The following is a 22,670-nucleotide window of genomic DNA, read 5'->3' on the forward strand; positions in this document are numbered from 1 at the left end:
TCCAAAGCATGAAATCGAATAAAGCCCCAGGGGTCGACCGCATATCAGCCGAGATGCTCAAAGCTAACCCCATGACATCCGCTCAACTACTGCATCGTTTATTTCGTAATATCTGGCACACCGCAACTTTCCCGGTCGACTGGATGCAAGGTATCTTAGTGGAGGTGCCCAAGAAGGGTGACCTGACTGTATGCGATAACTGGCGAGGTATTATGTTGCTGTGTACCGTTCTCAAAGTTCCTTGCAAAATTAGATTGTACGACAATTCCCCGAAAACCAATTCCCCGAATGCAATTTCCCCGAATGTAATTTCCCCGAATGTAACAATTCCCCGAATGCAATTTCCCCGAATGTAACAATTCCCCGAATGTAACATTTCCCCGAATGGAACAATTCCCCGAAAATAAAATACCTCTTGCAAACACATCTTCGCAATCCATTGTATGCGTCCGAAAAAAAAGCAGTGTTCAAAGATACGTTCAAGAGTGTTTCATTGGAGATTATCAGCTGAATAGCCTTTGGTAGTATTTGATGTACTTGATCCTCCAAGATGTGTTGTTGAGTTATAAAGATGTCAGAGTTTAGTGTTTTCTAGGGTAGTTTATTTTTTCCTAAAATAGTATCAAACTGCAATTCCGATTGAAAGCCTTTTGGTAAATATTTTTCCTATCTTCGGAATTAAACCACCGACGAACCGACGTGTCACCCCATGGAAAATAATTCAAATTTACTGCCCACGACGCCATGATGAAAAATCATCGAACACTATCGCCACCTCCATAATGGCTCGCGAAGTTTTCATAGCTCAGCCACCAAGCTACGTGTATTAACATAGCAGCGGAGTTGTGTCTTAGCTCTTTTGACAGGAGCGATCGCCCGCAAAATCGAACGACCGTTAAAAAGTGTGAGACGATCAGAGAGCGCCAGTGACACGTCGGTTCGTCGGTGATTAAACTTCTGTCCTGAATAAACCGTCTTCAAAGATATAAGGTAATGGTAGATGTTAATCCTCGTAAACAAAAAAAAATGCGTTTGTCCAGAATGACGCAATGGTGAATGTGATTCCTTCTTTGAAAAAAATGTATCTGCTCGGAATAATGCAATGGTAAATATGTCCCTTCTTCAGTGGGTGTTACACCAGTTAATGTTTTTTCTTCGTTATTTAATAACATATATCTGCCCTGAATATGATAGTGGGGGATGTTCTTTAAAAAAAGGCATTTTTACGAAGTAAGGAAATGGTGGATGTGGTCCTTCAAAAATAGGCGTTAGCTCGAAATAATGCAAAGATGAATAAATTGAGCATGAGAATAAGGGCTAATCTGATCTCTTATTTGGATGCAGGCGAATTCGGCCAGAATAAGGAAAAAAATATATAAGATCCCTTATTACGCATATGTATTGAATGTATTATATTTCACCGAAAAACATTTTGCCGAATTCATTTTCTCAATATAGTGTTAGGCGTACTGTAACTTTCGCGGTATGACTTTTGATGGATTATACCTTTTTCAGAATGACCTTTGGAAGAATCTCGTTTTTCAAAATGCTATATTAAACAAATTGGCATATCTTAGATAAGTGTGGTGTAGTATAGCAGCAGGTTTGAAGCATATAATTGCTCCATATCATTCATATTTTATACCTGGTAAGCGAGCTACTTGCTAAACAAACGAATTATTTCCTCTTCTTGCTTTATTGCAGACAGAATTTCTGTCTCGAGAGGCCTTATACCGGATAGACGAGTTTATTTAAAGAAGGCATTATCTCCTCCATTCTCATTACAGCGGACAGACGCGATCATTTAAAGAAGGCATTGTATCATTCTCCAGACAAACGAATTCATTTAAAGAAGGGGCAATCCATCATCTTTGCCTTATACCGGGCAAATGTGTTCATTTGAGGAAGACATTATCACTTCCTTTCCCCTAATACCGGGCGATGCTATCATCTAAAGAAGGCATTATCTCCTACCGTATTATACTGGACAGACGCGTTATTTAAGAAGACATTCCCTTGGCTTCAAACCGGGCAGATGCGTTCATCATACCGAGCAAACTTATTAATTTATAGAAAGCATTATCTCCTCACTTCGTCTTATACAGACCAAATGCGTTCATTCATAGAAAGCATTGCCTTCTTTCAGTGCATTGTCTTCATCTTAAATGGCTCTAAATTCTACCTGAAACTTAGCCTGTTTTCAACTTAGTGTTCTATTATTAATTACACAGTTATTGAAAGCTTTCCCGTATCTTCCTACCCTGAAGCATCTTAGGCCGAACCGAGAATCGAACTCGCAACCTCCGGATCCTCAATCATACCCATCGCCTTATGCCGCACTCAAAAAGAATTCGGGGAAATGTTACATTCGGGGATTTGTTACATTCGGGGAAATGTTACATTCGGGGAATTGGTACATTCGGGGAATTGTTATTCGGGGAAATTGCATTCGGGAAAATTGCATTCGGGGAATTGTTATTCGGGGAATTGTCGTACAATCGCAAAATTATCCGATCCCGGATTCAGGAGAAGATCGATGCGACTCTCCGGCGGCAGCAGGCCGGATTCCGTGCCGGAAGATCCTGTGTGGACCATATTGTCACACTCCGCATCATTCTGGAGCAGGTCAACGAATTCCAAGAGTCCTTTTACTTGGTATTAATTGACTACGAAAAAGCTTTCGACCGTCTCAATCACGAGAATATGTGGGGCGCCCCGAGACGCAAGGGGGTTCTTGAGAAAATCATCGGCCTCATCGAAGCACAGTACGAGGCCTTTTCGTGTAGAGTGCTGCACAATGGGGTCCTGTCCGACCCTATTCGGGTCGTAGCTGGTGTGAGGCAAGGATGTATTCTATCACTGTTACTGTTCCTCATCGTAATCGAGGAGATTCTGGTAGATGCGATTGACCGTGAACCAAACCGCGGGCTGTTATGGCAGCCTATAACCATGGAGCACCTAAACGACTTCGAATTGGCTGATGACGTTGCACTCCTCGCGCAACGGCGCTCTGATATGCAGAGTAAGATCAACGACCTTGCCGAGCGCTTCTCTTCGGCAGGTTTAGTCATCAACGTCAACAAAACCAAATCGTTGGATGTAAACACGGTGACTCCTTCCAGTTCCAAAGTAGCCGGGCAACCAGTGGAGAATGCTGAAAGTTTCCAATATCTTGGTAGCTAAATGGCGTCAGACGGCGGTACCAAGATCGACATAGGCGCACGGATCAAGAAAGCAAGGGCTGCCTTTGCGAGTTTAAGAAATGATGCACCACGAAAAGGTGTCTACCCAGCATTACAGGCTCCGTTAACTGCCTGGCTAATTGTTTCACCCCCCCAGGCCATTCATCCCCTCGGCACGGGTCGCCTGACACCTTGGGATTCGGGGTTAGGGGTGTCTTATTGTCAGCTTCAGTGTTATACCGAGCCCGGCGATATGACCGGATTTACACCGTTACGCACTACTTCAGAGTATCCATATCCAAGCGTAACGGGAACAGCATAGATTACATGGAGACCATCGGTGTCTGTTCGTTTGTTTACAGTGTTCTTGTGGTTTGTTATGTGACACATTTCCGGAAATTTTGGTGTTTGTTTTTTTATTTATTTATTTATTTTGCTTGTATATCTTCATTTGACTATATATGTCTCTATGACTATATCTGGTAGGGAAAAGCCATAAATTAGCTTAAAAACCCTGCATCTTTTTTGAACATACATTATTACAAGTAGAACACATTATAATAGCAAAAATTAGTCTAGTTAATAAATAAATCACATTCAAGGTACACAAATCGCTTAAAACTAACACATTATATACAAATATTATTCACGGATTTGGTTGCTTAAGGTGACACGGGAAACACTAACAATCATCAAATGGTCATCATTTTCATCATTGAATGCTTAACTTTTTTTCTACAACAAATATGATTTTGAAAAAGTATCACCGGTGCGTGCTTACTTGCAATCTACATGGTGATACATTTACAGTTACATTTGGTTACATCAAACAACTGAAAAGCGAAATACGCCGCTCCAAAATTGCGAAGTGATAATGCTAGAAGAGACGAAAGATAGGAGAAATAACACGGTGTTTAGTGCCTCCCCGAGTCATCTTAATCAGTGTCCGAAGTCAGCTGCATTGACATCGAAGTCGTAGCGGTCGAAGAATAGATTTAAAGTCGACATCATGCTCAAATTGTCCATAGCGGCTGTTCCTTGCACTCCATTAAAAGAACTGACGACGTATTAGAGATCGCTCTGGCACAAATACATTCGTTGAGCAAAGCAGGGGCATCAATCTCATTCATAAGGATCTTTGCGATAAAAACGGCTTGCATATTTGACCTTCTCTTCTCTAATGTTTCGATACCCAAAAGTGTGCATCGGTGTTCGTACGGTGGGAGGTTCGTAGCGTATCTCCAGGGAAGGCCTCGAAGAGTATTGCGGACAAATTTCCATTGAATTGCTTCAAAACGGTCAATCCAAATTCTGTTGTAAGGACACCAGACAAGCACTGTTGACTCCTGTATAGAGCGTACAGGAGCACAATAGAGAGATTTCAAACACAGCGGGTCACGAAACCCATCAGCAAGCCTCAGGATGAAACCAAGCTGTCTATTTGCGCGTGCTATCACATCTTCGTAATGAGGGCGGAACGATAGTTCAGAATCCAACAAAACTCCGAGATCTTTAACTATGTTGAGGCGTTCAAAAGTATGTCCGACCAAAGAATAATTTAATAGAATCGGCTGTCTTTTCCTGGTATACGATATTGTACTACATTTGGCCACACAAAGCTAGAGAAGGTTTCGCTTGCTCCATTCTTCAAATAAGGTCAACAGATTCTGTAGCTCCAGACAATCTCCAATGTTTTTGATGACGGAATAAATTTTCATATCATCAGCGTAGAAGATGCGTTTTCCTCTAGGCACTACAAGACCAGCATCGTTGATGAACAGGGAAAACAAGAGAGGACCCAAATTACTCCCTTGTGGAACACCTGACGTGATTGCGATAGTCCTGGAGTGCGCTGCACCTAGCCTTACTTTCATTGATCTTCCCGTCAAGTACGATTCAAACCAATTGATGAGTCATATAGAGTCCGAGTTTCTGCAGTTTACGCAGAAGTATCCTATGATCAACGCAATCGAAGGCGGTTTTCAAATCCGTATATACAGCATCCACTTGAAATCCAGCATCCATTGATCGTACGCAAAGCGACGTGAATTCGACTAGATTTGTGTTTACGGAACGTTTCGGAAAGAATCCGTGCTGCGCCGTTGAGATCCAAATACTTGTGCATAGTGTTGGTTGTCGAACTTGAAATAACTTGAATCTATGCAAAATTCAATTATTTCGAGGAACAAGTCTAAACAAATGTTGGTGTTTTTCTTGATTTCGTCCCAATTAGTTATTATGCTGCTGATAACTTGGGATCGAAGTGAATAATGCCTTCACATCCAATGAAATAAGGACGTGGTCTTCCGGTAGGACAACATTGTTTATGAACTCACAAAACGTGAACGAATCCTGGACGTTGTAAGAGCTTACCAGCGATTGTTTTAAGATCTTACCTACGTATTTTGACATGTTGTATGATGGGGCCGTCATGTTTGGTACTACAGGTCTTAGTGGTAATCCAGGTTTGTGGGCCTTGGGTTGTCCGTAGATTCGTGGGCACACAGCGTTGTATGTTGTAAGGTGCCTCGCGGTTCGATCATCGATAAGATCTAGGTTCCATAGTCGTTTCAGTATAGAGTTGTTTTGTCGCTTATATCGTAATGTTGGATCTCTGCCAATAGGACTGTATGTTTTCCGATCTTATAGTAGCTTATGCATCTTTTGTTGGTACAGTTCTGCGTCCATCAGAACCGTTTTATTGTCTTTGTCCGATTTCAGTACGAATATTGTTCCGTTGTGGATGGCGTTGGCGTTGTAAACTGGTGTATCCGATTCTTCTACGATCTGTTGGGTTTTCCCCATTATTCTGCAGAATTCTCGAAATGTGTCACATAACAAACCACAAGAACACTGTTAACAAACGAACAGACACCGAAGGTCTCCATGTAATCTATGCTGGCATTCTCCAAGAGATGTGAAAAATCCAAAAAACAAGAAATTAAGGTGAAGGTGGGTTGAGTACCAATACAAAGCTTTGGAAGTATTGGTACAATAAAAACTGTCATATACTGTAGTAGGAATGGTGTCGTATTTATAAAATAACACAGAATATTAGTAGGGTGGTTCAAAAAACGACCCGGCTCCACCACGCTCACTCAATTCCGTCCCATGCTCCGAGTGTCCTCAGAAAACCGATTTAAACAAAAACTTCAAGTTTGCAAGCCAGTTCAAGTTTGTATGAAAACTAGTATGGGGAACTAAACCTTTCATTACACTGGTTGCAGCGCCTCCCCTCCAAACGCTGACAAAAAGAGAACCCACATAGATGAAAGCAACATTACAGAAACTTCACTGAACGAAAACTGCACGGCAGGAAAGTTCCATTGATTACGTACCGCAAATATAGAATTTTATACTCCACTCACCCGTCACACTTTTTGTATGAAGCATCTGCCCCTGGTGCGATAGTGTAGACTAGACTAGACTAGAAGTATTGTACTTCAAGTTGAAAACCGAAGTGAGCTCTCGCGACAATCGAGTTTTCTCCGGTTTCCTCTTGTCGCAACTACGTCGCGACTAGTGCGCATCATATCGCACGGCGGTAGCATAGATGCGCACTAGTCGCGATGCAGTTGCGACATCAGGAAATAAGGAAAACTCAATCGTCGCGAGAGTTCACTTCGGTTTTCAACTGGAAGCACAATATCTGCTCCTGGTGCGATAGATATCACAGACAAATTCTGGGTTTTTTGTTGAATTGTACGTTTCACTGATGCTTTCTGAGAAGCCTAATTATCATGCGAAAAATTCGCAACCTCGATTAAAATTGACTCCCAACTATTGGAACGACCATTCAATATGGATTGTCTATGGAGTTGAAGCTCTTGAGTATTTCATCCAGTCATATGGTCTCCCCCCTCGCTAGCGCCCAATGACGGAGTGCCAGAATCAGAATAATGTTAAATTCAACCTCGCCATATCAACTGTCATACAAAACTGAAACGACTTGTGCACGGTAAGCCTCTATTCAAACCAACCCAAACGATTGGATGACACCCAATTTATAAATCATAATCGACTGAGCGTGGCGGAGCAAAATTATTTTTTGAACCACCCTACTTATTAGTTTGCTGCTGCCGGTGCCTGTGCATCGCGGTGTTTACATTCGCTCTGCGATCAGTTTTTAATCGTTTTTTCGGACAAAAATAGCAGTTTATATTAAGTTTTCGGTTTAAACAAGTGACTGATTTCGAAAAGTGATGTTTAATTTGCATTCCATCAACATTTCGGGCTGCTCATGTGCGGAGAAGTGAGTAAAAACTTGATTTTTTCCGTGCCCTTTGAGAAGAAGTGAAGTGCAGTGATAAACCCACCAAATCGCGAACGGCTATTAAATTGGCACGAAACTGCTGATTTATGATAATATTCGAGCCGAAATACATAGGACTCTTTGGATAAACATGTCCATTATCATGGGAAGTGAATAAATATGCTGTGAACAGGTTAGTAATTTCAATATTAGACTTTTGTTCAATGTTGTTCGATGCATCCGAATGTTTGTGGGAGAAGCGGGAGGTGTGGGGTTGACCCGTGGAAGGTCCGGTGCCATATTGACTGCCATCGTGGTACTCTTCCAACTATGTCCTTAATGTGAAACTGAAATCTACGAAATTATAAACAACACACTAACACTAACAAACAACACATGATAAAACAGCCGCCACCATAAAAATTACAACTACCAAAATTGTTAACAATCACAAAGTTTCCACACAAACATTGATGTTACGCAGAAACACGTAGAAACACGTGTAGGCGATACAACAATAACATAAAAATACCTATCGCAGCGCTCGAGATTAAATTACAGTTCAGTAGCGATCTTAGTGAACCCAAAATTATCGACACAGTAGCAGTGAGTAGACTAGTAAGTGGTACCAATTCTTCATAGAAAAGACTAAAATTAAACTATATTTAAGGGGGAATGAAGGCTGGCAATACACCACTACATAAATCTGTATTTTTTGAAAACATAATCACAATTTTACGAAGAACGGAAAGAGACAGACGACACACCGCCGGTGGTGAATCATTCAGAAAACTGTTTTCTTTAACCAACTTTCCTTGAGCCTTAAAGCCGGGGTGGGCACCAATTTGCTTAATCAGACGAACGTATATGGAACATGTCTATGTTTTAACAAAAAAACGAGCCTCTGTAGGTAGTAGAATTAGGGTGCTGAACCGACAAAAGATATTATTTGAAATATTTTTTAGATTCCTTGAAAAAGGTTTCATTGAAAACCGAAACCGTCGGATGTAAAGGCAAACTCGTTTTTGCTGCTTTTACAGACTGCCAAGGCTGAAAGAAATTCCTAAAGCTAAACTAGCATTAACATTTAGCAATTCGCACAAGTTCGTAGGTGGTACAAGCGTGGACTATTGTATGAGAGTAGCATCACTGTCATCCGTTTGGGACTAATCATCATCTCTTTGATGGAAGCAATGCACTCTCCAATAGTCGAGATCTGTCATTTGGCACGTTCTTGCGAATGCCGAGGAACGGGAAGGATGGTTACACGCAAAAAAATGTTGCGGTCAAAACTACCATTCCGAAGGTTATTTTAAGCAGCAGATAACAAACTCGTTTGATTTTACCATGCGCACAGTAAAAATCAACCTTGGTCCTGGTGGTAAGTTGTTACATGAACTGAATCAGTGGTGAATTTATCTCAATACATGGTTACCTTACCTGAAATTTCATAGTAATTTTAAAAACAAGGCGTAGTCTACAAAATATTAGTTTTTACCGCGGATTTTTTTTTCTGTGTAGTTGCCCTAGTAGCACACTTTCACTTGTTTTGGTTGCAGCAACTCCAATATGACTAAATTTAGTTCTATATAAGTCATTCAAAGTTCTCCAAATCATTCTGGAGTTCGAACCAAATGGTCTAACAAGTCAACTGGGCTCAATACAGAGTTAATAGCATGATCGGGGCAGCAGGGACTATGTCCAAGGGTTTCACGACCCCTCTCTATGTCCTCTGTGAGAGTTGGAGGGTCTACCTAGGACGTTGTGGGGTTTGGCAGTGGGCTTTGTTAAATCTCTACAAAAAGCTACTTGAATCCGCAAGCAGGCCCTATCAAAGTGACCGTGCGCCGCTAGCCCAGGGAGTGCCAATTGTCATGGGGAGTGTCCCTACCTCGATAGGGTAGTGCGTGTGCTGCTTCAGCAGAGAGCGAGTAATCTCACCACTATTGTCACCTCGAAGCACGGCAGAAGTTTGAGTGTGGACTGCGCATGCTGAGGAAGGAGTGTCGTAGCGTAGTATTGTTGATTGGTCCCTACATACCGCTATTGACACCTCGAGGCATGCCAGTGGAGTGTTAGGGTGAGCGCCCAAATAAGACTCACATGGAACGAGTGACATTTGCAGAAGCTGCTTCTGAAGCGTTGAATCCACACACCCAAAGTGAGGCACAAGTGGTGCACGGGGAGTGCCCTTACTTCGGTAGAGTAGCGCGTGGTCTACTTCGGCAGAAGAGAGAGTGATTGGCCTGTGCTAGGGAGGAGTGTCGTAGCGGGTCACCATCACCCCGTGACATGACGGAAGTTCGTGCATAGACTACACATGCTGAGGTAGAAGTGTCTTACAGGCAGTTACCGCTATTGACGCCACGAGGCATTTATTAGAGTGAGCATCCAAGTAAGTCTCAAATGGTGTGAGTGCCTTTGTGAATGTATACATTAAGTACAGCCTATCCTCCAGAAGCAATGCTGGAGAGCTGTCCGGGGGAAAATTAGGGTTGGAGCACAAGAAGGGTTTAGTGGGTGAGAGTCCCACACTCCGGTACACTGCCATGTTGTTTGTCAAGCTACTACTACTACGCGTGTTCTGAGTCAGCTTTACTCGTTGTGAAAAAAGAGTTAATAGCATCCCATGGGGTCCATACCTGCTTTTAGAGGCCATGTGCATGATTTAAGAATTGGAAATGTCCTAACAGCATGTTTTAAGTTCTCCAAATCATTCTGGAGTTCAGGCCAATTGATCTACCATGTCATCTGGGCTCAATACCAAATCAATAGCAACTCACACAGGCCCTAGATATGTCCAAACCGAATGTTCTAAGTTCTCCAAATCATACGGAAGCTCAGACGAATTGGTCAACCTAGTCAAATGGGCTCAATACAATGACAATAGCATCTCATGGCATCTATTCAGGCCCTTAGAGGCCATGCGCATGATTTGCGATCTTCTTCTTCTATGGCTCTACATTCCAACTGGAACTTGGCCTGCTTTTCAACTAAATATTCTATTAGCATTTCCTCAGTTATTAATTGAAAGCTTTTCTATGCCCGTCATTGCATGAGTATGTATCTTGTGTGACAAGTACAATGGATACACTTTGCCCAGGGTGTCGAGAATGTTTTCAACCCGAAAACATCCTAGACCGGGCTAAGCATCGAACTCGCCATCTCCGGATTGGCAATCTTACGCCTTTGCCCGCAAGGCTACTGGAGACGTCATAGAATTTCTAATATTGAGACAGTACAACAAATGTCCAATAAAATAATTTTTAATTTTAGGCAAAAATCGTTACAATCTTCTCCTGCAACGATTAGCTCGTTGTACACTTAGTATAAATTAGGTTAAGTTTAGTTTAAGTAATTGTAGTTTAAGACATTGTAATTCCTACATGGTTTATTTCAACCAGATGAAAACTAACTGCCAGAGGCAATTGAAATCTATATAATAAAAATGAGTTGAGTTTTCCTTCCTGACGATTTAACTCGCGAACGGGTTGTCCGATTTGCAAGATTATCTCCCTAATCGATTCGTTTTGGGATTCGTAAGGTTTGTATATACAAAAAGTTGATGAATTTAATGGGGAAACGTAAAAGATCATTAGAATACAATTTTTGGTGAGTTGTTGAGGAAAACAAAACAAACGCACGGATATTGATCTAGAGTGCGATGCTGCAAATAGTTAATTGTGACATTTGCAACACCCGGGCGAAACTGGGTTTCTTTCGCTAGTGTATTAAAAATTTCTAAAAATGTATCAAAGCAAATAAGGATGATAGTGTTAAGAAAACACGGAACACCTAGTCTAATGATGAATGCATGTATAAGATAACTAGCAAATAAAATTAGTTGACATAGTCAAGCTCACTCGGCGGCAGGGGCAGTTCATTATCGCCGGAGACCTGAACGCAAAGCACCAATCGTGGGGAAACACCGTCTCAAACCGGAACGGAGTCATTTGGTGCAACGACGAGCTAAAGGGCCACTACACCATCCTGAGCCCTGACAGCCCTAACCGGTTGACACAGTCCGGGCTCATGTAACGCTCGACATCTTCTTTACGAACATGAACTATCACTTCTCCCAGTCGGTCGTCTTCCAGGAGCCCAGCTCGGACCACTATCCGGTAGTGCCGGAAGTTGGAACCTTGGTGAATCGGCACGAGCTAACCCGGCGTTACTATCACCAAGTCGACTGGGGTCGGTTTCAACGGTGCGTGGACGAAAACATCGACTACCAGCGGCTCCCGGTGTCATCCGACGATGTTGACGAACAGCTGCTCGCCGGCAGTACCAACGTACTGGACTGCCTGCGCTTAAGACCCGGTACAATCGCATGACCAAAATTATCCAGGCTAGAATGGTGGACCTTAAAAATAGTGATTTTTCCAATAAGATCCGCGTTCTCCCAGACTGTGCTAAGCCGTTCTGGAAGCTAACCAAAATTCTAAAATCCTAAGCCTCGGCCCATTCCACCTTTGACCCCACTAGACAACAATGACCATAAGGATCGCTTGATAACTCCTGCAGAGAAGGCAGACGAAAGAGGTCGCCATTTCGTCAGCTCACACAGTCTTAGACAGAACATCACCAGTCCACATGAAGCAGCCATCAGCGAGCATGCGAACAACATCCATCTGACTCCAAACGACTTCTCGGAACGAATTGACGGCCTATATTAAATCATCAAAAAACATTGTGGCCCCAGGCTTCGACAGCATCCTATATCTCGGGCTCAAACACATGAGTGCTGCATTCTTCGAATACATTTCGCTGATCTTTAATCAGTGTCTCCGACTCAGCTACTTCCCATCGTCCTGGAAGTCTGCCAAAGTCATTCCCATCCGGAATCCTGGGAAGAATCCTTCCTCTCCAAAAAGCTATCGTCCCATCAGCCTTCTTTCAGGGTCATCCGAGCTGTTGTAAAAAACCACTTTACCACCGTCTACTCGAGTCTGTCTTGTTCAAGAAATAGTTTGGTTTCCGACGCGGTCAATCAACCGTACACCAACTGACACGAGTTACCAACGTCCTCAGACCGAACAAGTCTGTCTCTAAAACATCCGCCATGGCCTTACTCGATGCTGAGAAGGCATTTGACAATGCATGATGGCCTGGTGTACAAACTACATCGCTACAATCTTCCCAGCTACCTGGTGAAAATCATCAACGATTACCTGTCGATAAGAACATTCCGGGTCTCAATCAGCGGAGTGAGTTCCAATGCGCAGGCGTCCCCCAGAGCAGTATCCTCGGACCCCTGCTTTTCAATCTGACACCTCCATCGTCTACAACGGTAGAGTGATCAGAGCGCTAGTGGCAAAACTCCAACGAGACCTGGATGCCCTGACAGAGTACCTCAATAGCTGGAAGATCTGTGTCAACACGGCGAAGACCCAGGTCATCATTCTCCCCCACTCTAAATCCCCTAAGCATTTTCCGCCTTGGGACTGTAAAATCATCCTCAATAGCACGACTGTGGAAAGGGCCAATGAGGCTTGGCTTGACCTTCGACAGCAAGCTTATTTTCCGACAACAGGTTCATAAAACGGTGACGAAGTGTTACGTTTTGTTTAAACTACTGTACCCTTTGATCAACCGTCAGTCGTCATTGTCCCTGAAAAATAAGCTTGCTGTCTACAAGCAAATCATCTTCCCCGTGATCGAATACGAGAGCTGCGCAAAAACTCATCATCTGAAACTCCAACGAGTTCAAAATAAGTGGCTAAGGATGATCCTCAACACTCCTCCCAGGACTCAAACTTCCGAGGTCCACCGTCTGGCCGGGATCAAAATATTACAAGATCGCTTCGATGAATGTGAGGAAAGGTTCAGGGTCCGTTGCTTGCACTAGTTCCAATTTAGGTTATCAAATTATTATTGTAAATATTAGTATAGGGGAACTGTTCCGATCTCCACCTCACTGAACATATATTCATCTCATCGCGAAACAAAGAAATATAGCACCATTTTCATCGCTTCTTTTTGTCAACATGCTGAAAAACATCACAAAAATAAGAAACAAATCAAATTGTTTTCCATTGCTTTGTTTTTGATGGGATGAATATCGGAGCCATGAGATGAATTCTAGGAGCACTTCCCCTATATAGTAGCAGTGTTGGTAGAATCATTCTCAAATCTCACTCACAGAAGCCTCATGCACGAGCTGACTCGCTTGCTATTCTGCAAGGAAAGCATCATGCATGAGTTTTGCACGCAAAATCAGATCGTTTTGCTCATTCGCCGAAAAATGATTTCGCTCTAAAAAGTGTCAATACCCAATCGAAGCGTATTTTATGTTTACGTATGAATTTGTTATCCATTGGTTTAAGCAAAGAAAGTTATTCTGCTGAATTAAACGAAGAAGAACACGCAATGATGCAAATCGCGAATCGAATCTTGGACGATTCTCTGGGCCGTAAATCGGGTGAGGTTTGCCTCGCGCTTGATTTGAATCGTGGATGAGATTTGAGAATTTGAGTTTTTAGTTAGGTTATCAAATTTCCAAAATAATCAAAACCTAATATGGCTATTCTGAATCATTAGATAAACTTGTAAATTACATTTGAATTCCAACCATTGCTATTGAAAAAAACAGGCTATATAGCAACTAAATATCAAATTAAATTACAAATCTGTTTATCATCATGTATTGAAATTTTATATTTTATCATAGCTACATCCATTTTCAAGATTTTTCTCACTAATACCAACTGTTTTTGCTTCTGCTTGCAATGAATTTGATGCTTCTGAAATTGTGACACCTGCAATTTGTGATCAGTGACAAAATCAATCACAAATCATTTTTGTGTGGCGCCATTACTTAATTCTATTGCCTCTCGACATGCGAATCAAACGAACCAAGAGCACCACACCACCATCAATTAATTTGTTTTGGTTGATTCAATCGCTCGCAGCACAAACATTCACTTGCAACCGACCAAAAATTGAAGTAACTCGGAAGCTGCCATATACCAGTAATTACTCACCTTCGTATTCTTTCACCAGCTTCGCGCTGAATTCTTGCGGATCGTTTTCCATAATGATTTCTTATTGCTTCCGGTCGGATTTGTTCTACGTTGATACGAAAATTGCGCTATTTCTCGCAAACAGGCCACCCGGCTTTTCTTCGTTTGTTTTTGGCTCGATAATTTTTCTGATTGTCGACTAACAACACGCGCCCATACAAATGTTCCGATCTAGCGTTACGAGGCCGGGTCAAACAAACTCACACAGCTGTTTTTCGAGTGGACGAGTCCGCGGAAAGAAAACAAGCCGTTTTATTGGTCGGTTGTTGTTTTCCGTTTTCCCGAAATTGACACGAGCTCTATTTTTAGGGCGCCAATGTGTCCGCTTGATCGCTGATCTGCTTCCACTTTCACTGATTTTCCACAACAATCCGTTGTGTAGGCTTGAATAATCCGCAGTCGATTTAATTAGCACCTTGAAACTAAGCTTTCCATATAATGGCCTATTGTTCCTGTCTTCCTTCACTAGGTCAGAAATGCAATCTTGCTTACGTCGATTGTGCTAATTCCATCACCTCTAGTTTAGATCACAAAACGATTAGCACGCCACTCAGAAATCACTTTCTTCGTTGGAATGCCGCTATTATCTTGTCACGGCAAGAAATGGCCTTACCTCCAACACACTACGCTATTCGTGTATCAGATCCCCAGCATCGATCGCGATGTTCTAAGAATGGGACCTTCGATTCAACGCCGCGCAATTCTTGATGGATCTCTGAACTGAGTCGTCGATCGTCCGGTGCGAGACTGAACGTAAAAATCGCGCCCGTCTCCGTCTAGATACTAAGGCAATGACAATGACTGATCACCGCACTGACGACGGCGACGACAACTACTAGCAATAGTTCGCGCAGCATCATCGCCACCGCAATGCTGGTCGCGAAAGCGTGCGCGGCCGATGATTGTTCTTGAAATTTGCGCGCGCGTGAATGTTCTCTCTCTTGCGCCACGTGCTGGTTTGATTCTCTTCTGTGATTTGAATAAATTAAGAAGCATGCAATGCTCCGCTCTCGCTCATTCAATCACCGGCAACAAATGAACGTTTGTTATGGTTTTTACCTTTTCTACAATTAGAGAAGAGTTATGATTTGGGATTTCGACGCAATTATATTTTCGATATTAACTTTCATAACATTGATAAAACCCGTTGATTCAAATGAGCCATATTCAAATTAGAAATTATCAACACTGATAAGTGGATTGATCACTGAGTGAACATTTGCGAATGAAATCACGCAACCACACTCGATGTCGTGTCCACCACACTCATGAAGATGCGGTGCAACATGACAAAGGACTGCAATTGTATCAACAGTGAGGTATGTAGTTGTACGAACACCTCGATTCCTTGCAAAATTTCTTAACATTAGGTAAAATTGCTATGCGTACAACAAGAAGATCGTTGATTATTGACTAGTCGCAGAAATTACCTTTAAGAAAAGCAATAAGCAATTAGGGTAAAGTGCCCAATAGTGGGCCCTTAGTAGCGGAATTTAAAATTTGATGACATAGGGCGTGGAAATATCATTTTTTTCAAATCACATTTTTAAATCTCATATTATCTAATAACATTTTCCTCAGCTCCTTGATTGATACACACATAAATCACTAAATGACGTTATTCGATGAAATTAACATTTGAGGGTCTGACTGAAGTTGCCCTGTAGTAGACTCCCTTGGGGTCTATAATAAGAAATTGCTTTCCTTTAGTCGACACTCCATTTGATTTCCGTGTTTCGTTTCGAGTTGTTCGTCTTCCCTATTATGGTATGCATGAATGTATGTATGTATTTAGCCACCATCCTAGCTGGAGTCTTGCTCTGCATGTGGTTCCACTTAACAGTAACAAATTTCAATACCATTTTGAATTCAACATATTGCTGTATTTACTTACTTACTTATGGGTCCTTATGCTCCATCACGGACCAGGTGTTCGCCATTCGCCAAGTACTGCAGAAATGCCGCGAATACAACGTTCCCACACATCATCTATTTATCGACTTCAAAGCCGCATATGATACAATCGATCGGGATCAGCTATGGCAGCTAATGCACGAACACGAATTTCCGGATAAACTGACACGGTTGATCAAAGCGATCGGGTGATGTGCGTAGTTAGAGTTTCAGGGTCATTCTCGAGTCCTTTCGGAACGCGCAGAAGGTTAGGGCAAGGTGCCGGTCTTTCGTACCTGTTATTCAACATCGTTTTGGAGGGAGTAATACGAAGGGCAGGGATTAACACGAGTGGTACAATTTTCAATAAGTCCGTCAAGCTATTTGGCTTCGCCAACGACATAGATATTATGGCACGTAACTTTGAGAAGATGAATGAAGGACTAGTCATCAACACGTCGAAGACAAAGTTCATGTTAGAAAGGGGTTTAAAAGAAGACAATGTGAGCCACCCACCTCGAGTTTGCATCGGTGGTGACGAAATCGAAGTGGTAGAAGAATTTGTGTACTTGGGCTCACTGGTGACTGCCGAAAATGATACCAGCATAGAAATTCGGAGACGCATAGTGACTGGAAATCGTACGTATATTGGACTACGCAAGACGCTCCGATCGAATAGAGTTCGCCGCCGTACCAAACTGCCAATCTACAAAACGCTCATTAGACCGATAGTCCTCTACGGACACGAGACCTGGACGATGCTCGTGGAGGACCAACGCTCGCTTGGAGTTTTCGAAAGGAAAGTGCTGCGTACCATCTATGGTGGGATGTAGATGGCGGACAGTCCGTGGAGGAGGCGAATGAACCACGAGTTGCATGAGCTGCTGAGAGAACCATCCATCGTTCACACCGCGAAAATCGGACGACTGCGGTGGGCCGTGCACGTAGCCAGAATGTCGGACAGTAACTCGATGAAAATGGTTCTCGACAACGATCCGACGGGCACAAGAAGGCGAGGTGCGCAGCGAGCAAGGTGGATCGATGAGGTGGAAGATGACTCCGTAGACTGCGTGGTTGGCGACGTGTAGCCATGAACCGAGCCGAATGGAGAAGACTCTTATATACCGCACAGGCCACTTCGGCCTTAGTCTGAATAAATAATAATAATTTCATTTATTGAACGGCTACTCAGTCTTGCACTTATTACAACGAGTTTTTTATTTACCCGACGTTTCGACACGGGGATAATTATGGGTCCTGTACACCTCCGGTGGTGCAAAGGACCGACTTGGAAGATCTCCATCCTGAGCGATGACCAACTATCGTTTTAACCTGTTTGCAGGTTAGATTTCGGTCGACTTCTTTTATTTCTTCATTGAGGCTTTTGAGGCTCTGGGTCTGCCTCTGCTGCGATGTCTCGCTGGGTTTCAGTCTAATGCTTGTTTACCCTACATGGCCGACCCAGCCCCACTTCCGATCCCGAATTTCTGTTGCTTTCGGCCTCTGGTGACAACGGCGATAGAGTTCGTTGTTGGAAATCTAGTTGTGAAGCCACCAGGTCCGAATTATATACCGCAAGCAACTGTTGGGCAACTGGGATGCAAATTGGTAGGTTGACATCAAGGAAGGAGCGCAAAACAGAGATCTGGTCCCCACAAGTCCCTATCTCACGCTTCCACGGGTGATGACAAAAGACCGCCAGCTAAGGGTTGTGTACTTAGCTGGTAGTGCAGCCTGGGCACTGTTGTCCTTCTGACATCAGCTAAAGTGAGAAGGTACGCCTCAAGCGTCTGTTCACCAGGAGGTGCGGCTCAAACAGCGTCTGCCTGGTACCCAGCGGCTGATTAACGAAATGCTGTATCGCGTCAGCTATACCTAAGGTGGCAGCTCCATCATCGCGATGTAGGTAACGCGACCCCGGTAAGGTAGCTTACTGAAGCCTCTCAAATACCACGAAAAATGGAGATAGAAGAAAAGGAGAATGTTATTTTTGGCAACCGACCCGGCAACGGAATAAGGACTATGATTGGAAACTCGGTACCTGGAATGTCAGGACCCTAAATGAAACTGGACGAGTGAGCCTTCTGGCTCGTGAACTGCAGAAGGTTGGAGTGAACGTGGCTGCTATTCAAGAAGTCCGATGCCCTAGATCTGGAGAACGTGAATTCCGAGCCGTTGACCCCACGACCAACTTCAAGTATAACATCTATCACAGCTGCGGTGAAAAAGCAGAGCATGGAGTTGATTTCGTAGGATGGGCAAGCAGATGAAGCGAGTGATGCGGTGGAAACCCATTAGCGAACGAATCTGTGTGTTGAGGATGCGGGGAAAATTCTTCAATTACAGCCTAATCAACGTTTACGCACCGACAAACGATAAATCCGACGACGTGAAGGACACGTTTTATGAATGTCTTGATAAAGCCTATGGAGAGTGCCCAAAGCATGACGTGAAAATTGTTATCGGAGACGCTAACGCTCAGGTCGGTAGAGAGGACTTTTTCCGTCCCATAATCGGTAGGGAGAGCCTTCACTCCGCTACCAATGACAACGGCCTACGGCTAGTAAATTTTGCTGCTGCCAGAGGGATGGCCATCAGTAGCACCTACTTTGCACGAAAGAACATTCGAAAGCACACCTGGAGACACCCAAATGGTGAAACTTGCAACCAGATAGACCATGTTCTGGTGGATGGGCGCCATGGGAGCAGAACGATATGCGGAGGTTTTATGAGTCTGTCAATGGCATGCGGAGAAAGACAACGTCATCTCCCGTCATGTGCAACGACCAACAAGGGAATTTGCTGACAGATAAAACTGAAGTGGCTGCCAGGTGGAAGCAACACTTCGAGACTTTGTTAAATGGAGGAAGCGACGGTGCATCGGTGAACAGAATAAAGGAAAGGACCAGCTTTATGAAGTTCCGCGCCATATTATGTCGAAAATATGGGAAGACGAGGAAATGCCTGCTAGCTGGTTGGACGGCCTCATTTGTCCTTTCTTTAAGAAAGGGCACAGACTGGAGTGCGCCAATTACCAAGGAATAACCCTCCTTAATTCGGCGTACAAAATTATGTCCCGTATTCTGTTCAACAGATTGAGACCGCTTGAAGAGTCCTTCGTCGGCGAATACCAAGCAGGTTTTCGTGAGGGCCGATCAACGACGAATCAAATGTTTACCCTGAGACAAATCCTTGATAAATTCCGGGAGTACAACTTGCAGACACATCATCTGTTTATTGATTTCAAGGCGGCGTACGATTCAGTGAAACGGAATGAATTATGGCAAATTATGCTTGAACATGGTTTTCCGGCGAAACTGATACGGCTGATTCGTATAACGATGGACGGATCGAAATCAAGTGTAAGGGTTGCGGATGAAATATCGACGTCATTTGTTACCTTAGATGGATTAAAGCAGGGTGATGCACTCTCGAATCTACTGTTCAATATAGCGCTCGAGGGAGCGATTAGGATGGTGTGCAAAGAAGCGATACCATTATCACAAAATCGCCTGGGATTTGCGGACGATATCGATATTATCGGAATTGATCGCCGTGCCGTGGAAGAGGCTTTTGTGCCTTTTAAGAGGGAGACAGCGAGGATTGGACTCACGATCAATACCAACAAAACGAAGTACATGGTCGCTGGCAATCAACGTGGGTTCATTAGTGGTGGTGGTAGCGAAATGGTGCTGGATGGTGAAAAATTTGAAGTGGTAGAAGAATTTGTGTATCTTGGAACATTAGTGACGTGCGATAATGATGTTACCCGCGAGGTGAAAAGGCGTACTGCAGCTGCAAAGTCTTATTACGGATTTCGTAACCAGCTTAAGTCCCGTAGTTTGCAAACGAAAACAAAACTCGCGCTGTATACTACTCTGATTCTTCCGGTGGCTTTATACGGCCATGAGACATGGACGTTAAAGGAGGCTGATCGGAGAGCTCTTGGAGTACTCGGCGGTAAACAGGAGAACGGTATCTGGTGGCGTCGCATGAATCACGAATTGTACCAGGTGTATAAAGGGCTGGATATCATTAAGCTTATACAACACGGCAGACTACGGTGGGCTAGTCACGTTGTTCGTATGCCGGAAAAACGTCAAGCGAAGATAATATTTAGTAGAGAACCCGGAAGAGGCCGCAGGCTTCGTGGAAGGCCGCGTACACGATGGCTTTTTGCAGTTGAAGAGGACCTGAGGGCGCTCAATGTTCAGGGCGACTGGAAGCGATTGGCCCAGGATCGAGTCCAGTGGAGAAGGATACTCCATTCGGCGTAGGTTCATCGAAGAGCTGTACTGCCACTAACCGCGAGTCGAGCACATCTGTATAAGAACGTCATATACAGATGTGCCCGACTTGCGGTTAGCGGCAGTGTAGCCCATCAAGTATCAAGTAAGTAAGCAACTGTTGATGAACACCTGCAGCCGTTGAGTGTTCTCCACTGATACACACCATGTTTCGCTAGCATATAACAGCAAAGATTTCACGTTAGAGTTGAAAACTCATATTTTAGTGCGTTCACTTATCTGCCTGTTTTTCCAGATATTTCTTAAGCTCGCAAAGGCAGTCCTTGCTTTCTTGAGCCGTGCGCCTATGTCGATCTTGGTACCGCCGTCTGACATCATTTGGCTACCAAGATATTGGAAGCTTTCAGCATTCTCCACTGGCCCGGCTACTGTGAAACTGGAAGCGGTCACCGTGTTTACATCCAACGATTTGGTTTTGTGGACGTTGATGACTAAGCCTGCCGAAGAGGAGCGCTCGGCAAGGTCGTTGAGCTTACTCTGCATGTCAGAGTGCCGTTGAGCGAGGAGTGCAATGTCATCAGCCAATTCGAAGTCGTTTAGGTGCTCCATGGCTATAGGCTACCGTGACACGTTCGGCTGCCGTTTGGTTCACGGTCAATCGCATCTACCAGAATCTCGTCGATTACGATGAGGAACAGTAACGGTGATAGAATACATCCTTGCCTCACACCAGCTACGACCCGGATAGGGTCGGACAAGACCCCACGAGAAGGCCTCGTATTGTGCCTCGATGAGGCCGATGATTTTCTCAGGAACTCCCTTGCGTCTCAGGGCGCCCCACATATTCTCGTGATTGAGACGGTCGAAAGCTTTTTCGTAGTCAATGAATACCAAGTAAAGTCTTGGAATTCGTTGATCTGCTTCAGAATGATGTAAAGCGTGATAATATGGTCCACACAGGATCTTCCAGCACGGAATCTGGCCTGCTGCCACCGGAGAGTCGCATCGATCTTCTCCTGAATCCAGGCTAGGATAATTTTGCATAGAACTTTGAGAACGGTACACAGCAATATAATGCCTCGCCAGTTATCGCATACAGTCAGGTCACCCTTTTTGGGTACCTTCACTAAGATACCTTGCATCCAGTCGACCGGGAAAGTTGCGGTGTCCCAGATATTACGGCCAACCACTTGAAATGCTAATAATGATGTAACAAACAAAAATCAGAAATAAACGAATTTAAGTTAAGAAAAAAGGGCAAGAGGTCATTCTTACAACGGATGGCATGACCCAGAAGAGGCCCGGAAGCCTCCTTTCAAGAGGCCCGGAAGCCTCCTTTCAAGAGGACCGGAAACCTCATTTCAAGAGGACCGGAAGCCTCCTTTCAAGAGGCCCGGAAGCCTCCTTTCAAGAGGCCCGGAAGCCTCCTTTCAAGAGGCCCGGAAGCCTCCTTTCAAGAGGCCCGGAAGCCTCCTTTCAAGAGGCCCGGAAGCCTCCTTTCAAGAGGCCCGGAAGCCTCCTTTCAAGAGGCCCGGAAGCCTCCTTTCAAGAGGCCCGGAAGCCTCCTTTCAAGAGGCCCGGAAGCCTCCTTTCAAGAGGCCCGGAAGCCTCCTTTCAAGAGGCCCGGAAGCCTCCTTTCAAGAGGCCCGGAAGCCTCCTTTCAAGAGGCCCGGAAGCCTCCTTTCAAGAGGCCCGGAAGCCTCCTTTCAAGAGGCCCGGAAGCCTCCTTTCAAGAGGCCCGGAAGCCTCCTTTCAAGAGGCCCGGAAGCCTCCTTTCAAGAGGCCCGGAAGCCTCCTTTCAAGAGGCCCGGAAGCCTCCTTTCAAGAGGCCCGGAAGCCTCCTTTCAAGAGGCTCGGAAGCCTCCTTTCAAGAGGCCCGGAAACCTCCTTTCAAGAGGCTCGGAAGCCTCCTTTCAAGAGGCCCTGAAGCCTCCTTTCAAGAGGCCCGGAAGCCTCCTTTCAAGAGGCCCGGAAGCCTCCTTTCAAGAGGCCCGGAAGCCTCCTTTCAAGAGGCCCGGAAGCCTCCTTTCAAGAGGCCCGGAAGCCTCCTTTCAAGAGGCCCGGAAGCCTCCTT

General features: G+C 44.3%; 1 protein-coding gene across 1 annotated transcript in view; it reads right to left on the minus strand.

Moving 5' to 3' along the window:
- LOC134205752 (uncharacterized) overlaps positions 1-15,257 on the minus strand; it is a 100,399-nt gene extending 85,142 nt beyond the window's left edge. Inside the window, exon 1 of the mRNA XM_062681317.1 lies at positions 14,418-15,257. Coding sequence (XP_062537301.1) covers positions 14,418-14,469 — 52 coding nt within the window. The 5' untranslated portion in view covers positions 14,470-15,257. The remainder of the gene's footprint in view (positions 1-14,417) is intronic.
- Positions 15,258-22,670: the final 7,413 nt, after the last annotated feature.

This window comes from Armigeres subalbatus, chromosome 1 (genome assembly GCF_024139115.2).
Source record: "Armigeres subalbatus isolate Guangzhou_Male chromosome 1, GZ_Asu_2, whole genome shotgun sequence".
Classification (NCBI taxonomy): domain Eukaryota; kingdom Metazoa; phylum Arthropoda; class Insecta; order Diptera; family Culicidae; genus Armigeres; species Armigeres subalbatus.